This window comes from Zalophus californianus, chromosome 5 (assembly GCF_009762305.2).
Source record: "Zalophus californianus isolate mZalCal1 chromosome 5, mZalCal1.pri.v2, whole genome shotgun sequence".
Taxonomy (NCBI): Eukaryota; Metazoa; Chordata; class Mammalia; order Carnivora; family Otariidae; genus Zalophus; species Zalophus californianus.
Window position 1 is genome coordinate 79,366,102 of NC_045599.1, and position 11,380 is coordinate 79,377,481.

Below are 11,380 nucleotides of genomic sequence, written 5' to 3' on the forward strand. Positions count from 1 at the left end.
AAACTGGCTAGAGTGCAGATTGCAATATAGTACACTAATGGAAATTTTCATCCGGGTCAGTATCCATATCAAATGCTAGTTGACTCCATGTCAAGTGGGAGGAGGTCTTTGGAATTGTGATTCAAAATACTGATGATTCAATTATATCAGATATGTTAACTTGTGGTGACATCAGTATCAATGTGATATTTTAAATACCCTGATCTCTTAGTCCTTTGAATTTTTCTCCTCCCATGTACTTGTACCCCACTTAATTAATTTTAAACTTTCAAAAACAATAACTACAAACCTTTCTTAGTTGCAATTTCAAGCATTCCACATTCAAAACATCCCTATCTTTCCAGCTCACTTCTAGTAATCCAATTACAACAATCCTTAAAACCCACTATGATTTTGATACTGCTCCTTTCGCCATCCCAATAACCTCATGTCCTTCACTTCTCCCATTGTCATTTTAGCACTTTTAAATCCCTTGCTCTCTTATCAAGCAATCCCTTGGTAAAATTGCAAACTTCATCAAATTAAACTCTTCTCCCTACTCTGCTCTTATAGTTGTAAAGCTGAATATGGATGGGAGAAAACACACAACCATGCAAATCTCACTTTGAATTCATAATTATTAAACTCAAGGAGGTCATTCAGCCTCCTGATAATCAAATACGTCCATAGTCTGCTACTCCTGCCTTCTCCTGTAAAATTCAATTTGTTTGTTTCCCTTCTCCTAGGGATCATGGTCCTGAGATTTCTGCTCTCCAACATCTGAAAATAAATGTTTTCCACCAAGAGAATAAAATAGTATAAATATATGTGAATATTATATAGTTCATATATTGAGGATATATATCAACATATTATTCAATAATAAATGTTATATAAATTGTATTTAATATGAAATATTTTTTGAATTGTGAGCACACATCATAAACATACTTTTAAATATCATAAGCATGTATATACACATACATACACACATGGAGACATCCTCATAGCTTTTTCCACAAAGTCTCACTAAAGTCCAGTTTAAAGTTGCCAAAATGGGTAAATCCATTTTAACACTGCTATGACCTATGCACAGCAAAATAGTACCCAACACAATAGTGCCCGGAATAGTGCTGTGAAACTTCAAAATAGCCTTTATCTACAGGCAATAGCAAAAAGGTTGTGGAATAAATCTTTTAAGATTTTATTTATTTATTTATTTATTTATTTGACAGAGAGAGAAAAAGAGAGCACAGACAGGGGGAGGCAGAAGGAGGGGGAGAAGCAGGCTTCCCCGCTGAGCAGGGAGCCCAATGCAGGGCTCGATCCCAGGACCCTGAGATCATGACCTGAGCTGAAGGCAGACACTGAACCGATTGAGCCACCCAGGCGCCCAGAATAAATCTTTCTAAAAATGACAAAGTGAAGAAGCCACTAATCTTTTTAGATTCCAAGTCCTATGCCAAAGGGCAGCTCCCATTTTGAAATGGTAGGAGTCTGATCTTTCTTTTTCTGTGTGTTTATTTATGTATTTATCTGTGCTTTTGTATATGTGTGTTGAGGTCAGAATAAAGGATTAAGGAAAGCATATTGTGGAAGACATAAGGAATTACCAAAGTTCTCAAGAGATTTATAATACATACGAAAACTGACAAAAGAGAAACAATTTCATAAAATAATGATCCCAAAATATTCCTTTTTCTTCCCATGCCTATCTCTTACATGAAAGGATATATGATCATGAGAAAATAAGAGAATGGCATATATATGTTAGTAAGGAGCTACAATTAATTAGCTTAATAAACTTGGTAATATACACAGAAACAGATGGATGGATGTACAGACAAGTATTACAGTCTATTTTAAGTTCCTAAAGCCAATATTTAAATGAATAATAATTTGATGCACCTTTTATAATCTTACCTCCAGTGACTACACTTGCTTTATGATCTCCACCACTAAAGTATGGAAAAGCAAATAAAAGTGATCCAAATCCTACTAAAAAGGAGGAAAATGTAATCCATCTTGGTATGTTTCCTTTCCCTCCATAGTATGATATAAACACTACTATCAGGCAAGATGAAATATCATAAGTCAAAGACAACAATAAATTCCCCACGTCGTTCAGATGATTGTCCTTCCCAAAAGTGTCAATGCTCAGATCTATGAGACCAAACACAACACCTAAAATGTAAAAAGAAAAAAAGAAAGCGATAATATGCATTTTAAGAGACAAAATAGAACATCATTATAATCATTACAAACAAAAACAATTTACATTGATTTAAATTTTACATTATTCTGACTGTTTAAGATCCATAAGCACATGATTTGTTTTCTAATATACTAATAGGCCTTAACCTCTATGAAAATATTTGCTAATTGAATTTTTATACCTATTCTGTACCTATTTAACTGGAGAATACTGATCTTTTTTAGTCATCTTAGTACTGATCTTTAAAGATTTTTTTCTTTAGTTTTACTAAGTTTTACTAGCAAAACTAGTGAAGTTTTACTTTACTAAGATTTTATTCTTAGTACTGATCAATTATAAAAATGAATAAATAACAGGAGCACCTGGGTGGCTCAGTCGGTTAAGCATCTGCCCTTGGCTCAGGTCATGATCCCAGGGTCCTGGGATCAAGCCCTGCACACATCGGGCTCCTTGCTCAGCAGGGAGTCTGCCTCTCCCCCCTGCTCATGGTCTCTCTCTCTCTCTGTTTTTCCTCTCTCTCGCTCTCAAATAAATAAAATCTTTTTTAAAAAATGAATAAATAACAATCTAATGAATATTTATCTACCACCCAGAACAGGAAATAAAACGTCAAAATATCTGAAGCCCAGCATGAACTCCCTAAACGCATTCTTCTCTCTCTCTCCATACCCATATCCTATATTTGAAGTTTATAATTTCTGACTCTTTTAAACACTTCTTTTTTGACAATGTGTATATCCTTGAACAATACAGAGAATTGTCATGTTCCTAAACATTAAGTAAAGGGTATCATATAGGTGCATTTCTATCCCTTAGTATCCAACTAGGAAAAAAACAATTGTACTAAATATTTGAAACATAAAGAAATTAATACAGAGGTTGGTTAAAAAAGTAATACATTTGTTGGAGTGAAAAGGGAAAGAGTTACCAATCAAAACTCATGATACCTATGAGGCAGAAGTTGCTGGAGCATGGGCTGCTGCCCCTGGAACTGCAATCGCTCTGCTCTCTCTTTTGCAGGAGGCCAGGACCTACACTACTGCTAATGCTTTGAGAGCCGACTCATAGCCATCCACTGCTTCTGCGGCTCTTGCATTTGCAGAGCCAGAGCCAGAGCCATAAGCATTGGCTGCTGGAGCACCCACTGTTGGCTGCTGATGGAGCTGCAGTGATGCCTAAGCATAAATCCAGGAGTTCTTATTCACCCAGTATCGCTGCTATTGCCAAAAATACCACCACAGAGAGGGAAAAAAAAAAAGAGGCTTTCCTCTGCCCCTTTTTCAAATCTACTGCCATAGCCTCTCATTGGCAACACCTAAGAGGAAGCCAGTGAGAAAGAAAGGCTTGGAAATGTAGTTTACAGGCTCCTAGGCCCCTCTAAATAGGCGTGAGTCTAGACCACAAATAATGAAGTCTATGGCCAACAGAAAAGTAACTTGCAGAGTTCACCTTTTAGACTACTCAGGATTCATTTTCACCCTTCTTCCTCTATTTAAACTAGCATACCAAAGTAAGAGCAACATCATCATGCTTCTGCCTAACATTCTGCAATTATCATTCTTACAAAGATGTTCTTACTCTTTAAAAAAAAAAACAAAACACAGAGACAGAGTTCAACCAGTCAGCATATCCATCACAAGGTAATTTTACTCCATCTTCTAGTTCAATCATAAACCTAAATGGATTTTCTTAATAAAAAAAAAGTAAATTGCAGAGGTATAAATGGTATAAAAAGGTATGAAAGGTATAAATAGACCTAACTAATTTTGTGAGGGAACTGTACTGAAAAATAAGCTGTAAGTCAGACTTGGAGCAACAGCAGTTTAACAGACCAAGACCAGCAGGAAACAAGATATAAAAACTTTGTTGCATCAAAGAGAAGAGTTCTCTTCAACTCTCATTTTAGATGTGGCCAAAGAGGATAATGGCCAAGGAAAGAAACGTCACTAAATAGGTCAAGCTCTGGGGTTGGGGTATTAATTCCCCTCCTCAGGGATATTCTGCAACCCAGAGATGAATTTGTAACATGACCTCCCACAGTACTCTTTTATAAAATAGTAAGGGAAAATGAGAAAAAAAATCAGAATACACACACATACACATATGTTTATGTGTGTGTGTGTGTGTGTGTGTGTGTGTACACATAAAACAAATAAGAAAAAAATGCATAGTTGCTGCAGTTTCTATTTCTCTAAATGGTTATGCAAACACAGTTGATAACTTCTTTCTTCAATTATTCACTCCCTCTTCTACTTCTTGATCACACATAACATATGTAGGTTGCTATCTCCAAGCATATCCCTCACCTTACAGGACAGCACCCCCATTTTTTTAATTGTTGTCTCCTAGCTGGACCTTACCTGAGTCTTCAATAGGACATTATAATTATCTATAAGGCCAAGAGTTTCTGGGCACTGAAATACGTAGTAAGATTAGTGAATTTCATGAACATGAATTTCCTGATATTCTTCTTCTCCTATAAAAGGAGTTCCTTCATTTAAAGCAATGTGATAATGAATAAGATGATCATGATGGTGTATAAGGCATTCAATAAGAGCAATAACCACATCAGCGCTGGTAGAGATAAATCCATGCATTCAGCTCTTGCATAACCTCTATTCTTGAGGCAACTGTCACTATAAACATGAGCCCATTGAACAAGACATATAATGACTGGGGAATTTTCACAGGATGGTTACCTATCTCATTACTGAAAGCTTCCTCTGCAATGGATTTCTTTTGGTGAACATCCACACGGGATAACTCTGCCCATTCAAAGAGACATGCCACTTACCCAGCTCTTCTAGTCACCAAATGGTCAAACCATTAGGCAACGGCAGCATGGTATCTAGGCAATATGGATCATCAGATGTATTGCTCAATGGTCTGCCCAATGGAAAGATTTCCTTTTTCCTCTATTTTTTCAGGGCCCCCCGTGAGGGGAGCTATAGTGCTATCATAACATACTTCCATCTTCAAAAAACAAAAAAAACACAAGCTCACTGAAGATTATGTCTCTTAATTGTGCATGGAACAAGTGAAGAAACTTTTCCTTCATTTTAGAAGAGGTAGCCCTCACACTCCAAACCAGCTGTTCTCTAGAGACATCAGTGCAGTGGCAGGCAAATTTGTGGTGTATCGTATCTCCCAGGGTAGACTTTATGTTAGTCATTCTGGGAAGGCTGGGATCTAATTGTAGTTATGAGTCTGGCAGCAATAAGGGGTAGTAGCGTGGATCATAAGGGCAATCAGCATTCCCTTAACTTCAGTGAAGAAGTTCAGTGTCTTCAAAAAAGAAATTGCTTTTTCTTCTGACATAGGAGATATAGTTGCTCTTACTGGGAAAGGAGGTTTAGGATTTTGGGATTTATGGTCCTCAGATTCACTGAATTCTAGCCAAATGCCTTCATCCCAATTCTTAAGGTTCCACTCTTCTCCACTCAATACCTCAACTCTAACAAAAGTGATCTGGTGAATCTGTGCATTGAACTTACGTTGTAATTCTGAGTTGGAACTGTTCAAAATACGCAGTGTGCAGCTAAAAGTGATGAGATTCTCATAGAACCATCAGAGAAGCTCACACGTTCTCCTAATCATGCCTTAAACTTCTTATTTTCTTTCTGTAAACTTTCCAGAACAATCAGAAGCAACTGATCAACACCAAAATCTTCCTAGTTGAAAGTTCTACCATAGGAGTCAGCTGGAGAAGCCATCCATCTCCCAAAGTCGTGCCTTCAATGAGAACTTGATTTTAGGTAACATTTTAAATAACATCACTACATGACAAAAACATCCAGTATACTATTTTCCACAGGCACAAATATTGTTGTTTTCATTGCTTTCAAGCCCAATCAGGTCAGATAACCAACTTCAGATTCCATCTTTGATGCTTTCTTTTTTTCCTGGTTCAGTGCCTGGTAATGGAGTAGTATGTAAAAAAAATCCTAAGATTTTTGTCATTTATAGACAAGTTTTACTACACTGGTGAAGCTAAAAGCTTATTCAAAAACTTTTCAAACACCTTTATATTATATATCATAACTTTGAAAAAATAAAAGATTACGATTCTTGATATGCACTCACATACTTTAATTTCTTAGCCATACTTACTTCTAATAAAATGTTATTCATATTTTTTCTGAAGAATAGATTTTTAGTATGATCTTTTTTCCTAATTGTTCCCATGAAATTAGCTGCAATTGATCCATGTTGCTTTGTATAGTTTTGCAGTGAAGTGTTAACTCAGCAGGCCTTGGTTGCTTAAAAAATGCCTATCTTCAAGACTAGCTTTTGGTTGGCTCCTGGAAGATGACTCTGAGCCCTTGGAATATTCTGCCTGAGGCCATGGACCACACAGAACCAGTCTGATCTAACAGTTTATATTAAACAAGGTTTAAGGTGAACATCTGTTATATGCCTAAGGCCTTGGGCCATGTATCAGTTTGATCAGATAATTTATGCTAACAACATCATTTCTGCTAAACGTGTATTTTGTTGTGCATGTAGGAGTGGGGTAATGGAGTCTGAGTAGCTAAGGTCAGTCACAGAGATGCTGCGTGCTTACATGACTGATCACCCCAAAAAAACCCAGACACCAAGGCTCACATAAGCTTGTCTGGCAACTGTTTACATGTGTTATCACCCATTGTTGGGGGGAAAATTAAGCATGTCCATGCAATTCCACTGGGAAAGGATACATGGAAGCTTGGACCTGGTTTCTTCTGGATTTTGTCCCATGTGCCTTTTCTCTTTACTTATTTTAATCTGTATCCTTTTATTATAATGATTCATAACCATGAATATAACATCTTTCTCTGAGTCCCACATCCTCCTAGTGAATCATACAGCCTGAATGAGGTCTTAGGGACCTCCAACGTAATAGTTAATAAATGTGAAGCCTCCAAATGAGTCTCCACTGTAGGTCACATTTTAATTGAGAAAACACTCTCTACAGGTGCATAAATATCTAGTAAGCCCAAGGAAAATGCTACTAAATAATGTATGAAGTTCTTTTTTTTCTATTGAAATATTTCAGCCAAAATACTCCATTCAGATAATTTTTGACAAATACCTTATAAGACAAAACTCTTCAAATAAGTTGTTTCTGTTTATGATTATTTTGAATGTTTCACCAAATTCAAATGTGCAAAGCCATGGGACTTCTTAATTTCATACCAAAATATGAAAGTGAATCAATGTAATTCATTATATTAATATAATAATGGGCAAAAACCACACAAACACACACAAAAAAAATCAGAAAAAGCATATTTTTAATTTTTTAAAAGATTTTATTTATTTATTTGATAGAGAGTGAGAGAGCACAAGCAGGGGGAGCAGCAGACAGAGGGAGAGGGAGAAGCAGACTTCCCGCTGAGCAGGGAGCCCAATGCGGGGCTCCATCCCAGGACCCTGGGATCAGACCCTGAGCTGAAGGCAGACGTTTAACCCACTGAGCCATCCAGGCACCCCCAGAAAAAGCATTTAACAAAACCCAACACACTTAGTAAAAATACTCAGTGAACTAGGAATAGAAGGCAACTTCCTCAAACTGATAAAACATGTATGAAAAACCTACAGCAATACTTAAAAAGTGAATCATAAAGCTACTATAGGACCCAGCAATTCCACTTCTGGGTATAAAACCAGAGAAATGAAAGTATGTGTCCATACAAAAACTTATATACCATTCCAGTTCTACATGTAAGGAGCTTGGAAGTCACCATTCTGTCCTAACAAGTAACAAACTTAACAGACTAAAAAATTAACAACTCTTTTTGGATACGTAACAGAAGAGAAGATGCAGGACAAACTTTATGAGACGGTGCATTCAACTGCCATTACAACTCATCAACCCATACACTTAAATTTTGTGTTTGATTTCCAAAAATATAAGATCTACAGTTAAAAGAAATGAGAATTTCTTTTAGGGCTGTGATGGGAGCTCCAGAATTTTCAGACAGGACTTGAGCTGAGAGTTAAGAGAACTGAATTTGTCATTTTCTTTTCCTAAGTGCTTAAGGGCACTCAAAAGATTCCATAATACTCTGAATCCAATCAGGCAGGCATGACCTGAGTCCGGTCATAAGGTCATATATCAAATCCCTCTTATAGTCATTATCACTACCATCAGGTAAAGTGTAGAGCCACTTGGGCTTTTAAGACTTGGTATTTCATCCTGATCAAACACAAGTGATAGCTTGATTCATTATGATGCCACTACATGCCAAAAATGATTGCCCATCTCCCACTAAAATCCCATCTTTATGGATATATCTTCTGGGACTATGCTTGAGACCAATTTCATAATACTCTGAATCCAATCAGGCAGGCATGACCTGAGTCTGGTCATAAGGACACATCAAATATACCCAGGTTGAAATTCAACATACAGAATGAAAGACCCATATGCCTAAAGACTTGCATGGACATAAGAAACAAGGAGAAAGTGGGGAAACGGCTGCGGATTAAAGAAGTCTAAAACATGACAACTAAATCCATTGTGTGTTCCTGGATAGAATTTGGGACCAGAAAGGAAAAGGAGACAATATTGAGGCAGTTGGCAATATCTGAGTGGGGCCACCAATTCCTAATTTGATGGTAGTGTTGCACCGATATTCCTGACTGAGAAGGGTGTATAATGGTTAGGTAGGAAAGTGTCCTCACTTTGGAAGAACGCACACTGGAGCCTTTAGCAGTAATGGGGCACCATGTCTGAAAATGTCTGCATGTATTAAGAAAAGGTGAAGGAACAAATGTGGTAAAATATAAACAACCGGAGAATGTGGGTGAGGGGATGCAGGAATTATTTGTATCAGCTTTGCACCCTTTCTGTATGTTTGAAATTATTTCAAAATTGTTTAAAATGTAACAACAAATAAATAGATCAGCTGATAAATACATGGATAAATCATTTTTATGAATGGAAGACCCAATGTTATACCCAAGATAAGCTAATGATCTATATGAAGTCAGTTAAAAAGTAGTGGAGCTGAAAACATAGACTGCGAATCACTCGTTTAAAAACTTTCAATGGCTCATTACCAACCTAGTAAGGAGATTAGATCAGTGAGACAATGCCTGTAAAGGACCTTACTCATCACCCAGTACATTAGTAGGAAGTGAACAACTTTTAGTATCCTCTCAAAATTTTCAGTCTGGCACTTAAAGACCTTCATAAAATTGTCTTTTCCTTCTTTTCCTATTCATTTATGCATCCAATACATGCTTAATGAGTGTCTTTTCTATCTTAGTCACTATAATTAATGAATAAAACAAATATAATTACTCCTCTTGGTGCTTAGGTGAAACCATCATCCAAGCCAAACTCATCACTCACCATTCTGGAACAAGGCTTTCCTGTTTCTGAGTGTTTATTTATCCAAACATTCATTCATTCATTCATTCATTCATTCATTCATTCATTCATTTCCTTATACAATAAATACTCCTTAGCTACATTCCAGCTATCACAACTGTACCCTATTTATCAGGGCATAATTCAAATGCCTCTTCCCCAAGAAACTTCTTTGATAAAATCAAGATAAAATGATCATTATTTATGTGTTCCTCTCATGTGATTCTTATCACATACAGCCTTTTTATTGTACTTATTTAGAAAAAACATTTTAGAGCAAAAAGAGAGATCATGTCTGACAAACTTCAATGCCATCAGTATAAACAGGATAGTAAAGAATCTGAAGCATAAGGGGAGTAGTGAGTGCCAATCCAAGTAAAGAATGCATACCCGCTCTAAAGGCATTCAAATTCACATTCTTTGTTTAACTGTGTGGGCAAAGATAAACACTTGCCAATTTGGGTTCTCTGATATAGGTTGTTTGAGGTCCCACTTCACCTCCTCAATTCACACATGAGGACACCAAATCCAGGCAGGGAGCAGCTTGGCCAGCCAGTCTCAAAATTGTGAGCAGAAGCAGAAACAAACTGGTGATCACAGACATCGGATTCCATTTTATCTTAATCCCCCCAAATAATTCAACCCTGAACTTCCCAGGATTCATGACCAAACAACATTAAATGACTCTGCAGCACCTTCTTATCTGGAGGTCAGGCCCCTATCACCAACACTGTGTAAGGTGGACTGTGTCACTCACGGGCCTGCTGAGGTGAAGCAATGACAGGAGCACACACCCAAGGTAACGGCCCGTTTAACCTGTTTTGATTCCAGACAGACCTTGAGAACGTGAGAGACAACAGCTGCTTCAAGCTGGGTCACCCCAGGGAGTCCCCCACTCACGCCTGTCCCTTTCCCGCCTCTGCCACGTCAGCAACGCCACCGTGCCCCGGGGCTGCACTCCCCAGAATGACCTCCACCCCCTCTCAGGCTCACCTTGAGAGGTGATCAGGAGGCAGTAGAAAACCAGGAAGCAATGGATGTTGTTGAGCCGCTGACACCCGGGAAAAACTATACGGCCCAAGCCCCAGGGCCCCTCCAAATTTTCTTTTGTCTTCTTCACGACGGGGGGTGTGGCCCCAGCCTGACCTTTTTCTGTTTTTTGAAAAGTGTGGAACTTGATCAGGCTAAGGGGAACCGTCTTCATAAACCGGGGTTTTTTCTTGCCCTTCTCCGCCTCGGTAGTCAAAGTATTTTCAGCAACCTGGAGCTGGGCAGCCTTTGGCTCCACTTCCGCTAGGGCGTCTGGCATGGCCGGTTGATGGCCTGCGGAGGCTGGGGTCTCGGTTCACAGAGGGTGGGCGGCACTGAGCCAGAGGAGGCGTGCCCTGTTGTTTCCAGGGGCTTCCTCCTCTACCAGCTCTACTGAAAGGCCAGCCGGCCTGGACCAGAGGCGCCTCCAGCCCAAGCCTCCAGAGCGAACGTTTCTCCTTGAGCAGAAAGCAAACGTCCCTGAAAGGTTGACAGTTGCCCAGGGAGAACTTCCAAGGCTGTTTCCTTCTCTGCTTCCACGTGGGGAAGAGGAGTGGGGGGTGGGGAGGGAAGGAAGCTAGTACTACTAGATTCTGACATTGCTAACACAAGCCGGGGGCACCAGAGTAACTCTAATGGAAGTCAAAAGATGCTAGATTTAATACTTTTTCTTAGAAAGCAAGGAAGAAATGTGCAGTGAGGCGAGACTTACCTTATTGTAATGTTTTTTGAACTGGATGATCTCACTATAAACAACCTGAAAATTGTTGAAGGACCAGGAGAAATCAGAGACATGAAAA

The 11,380-nt window shown here is 38.5% G+C and overlaps 1 protein-coding gene across 4 annotated transcripts in view; it reads right to left on the reverse strand.

Moving 5' to 3' along the window:
• The window catches only part of SLCO6A1 (solute carrier organic anion transporter family member 6A1), a 110,853-nt gene extending 99,787 nt beyond the window's left edge, over nt 1–11,066 (reverse strand). For all 4 annotated transcript variants that reach the window (XR_003522151.1, XM_027606062.1, XM_027606060.1 and 1 more), the window contains exons 1-2: nt 10,545–11,066; nt 1,903–2,163 (exon numbers count right to left, since the gene is read on the reverse strand). Coding sequence is in view for 3 of the 4 variants with exons in the window: in XM_027606062.1 (XP_027461863.1) it covers nt 1,903–2,163; nt 10,545–10,860 (577 nt within the window). In the remaining variant the exon portion in view is untranslated. The remainder of the gene's footprint in view (nt 1–1,902; nt 2,164–10,544) is intronic.
• Nucleotides 11,067–11,380: the final 314 nt, after the last annotated feature.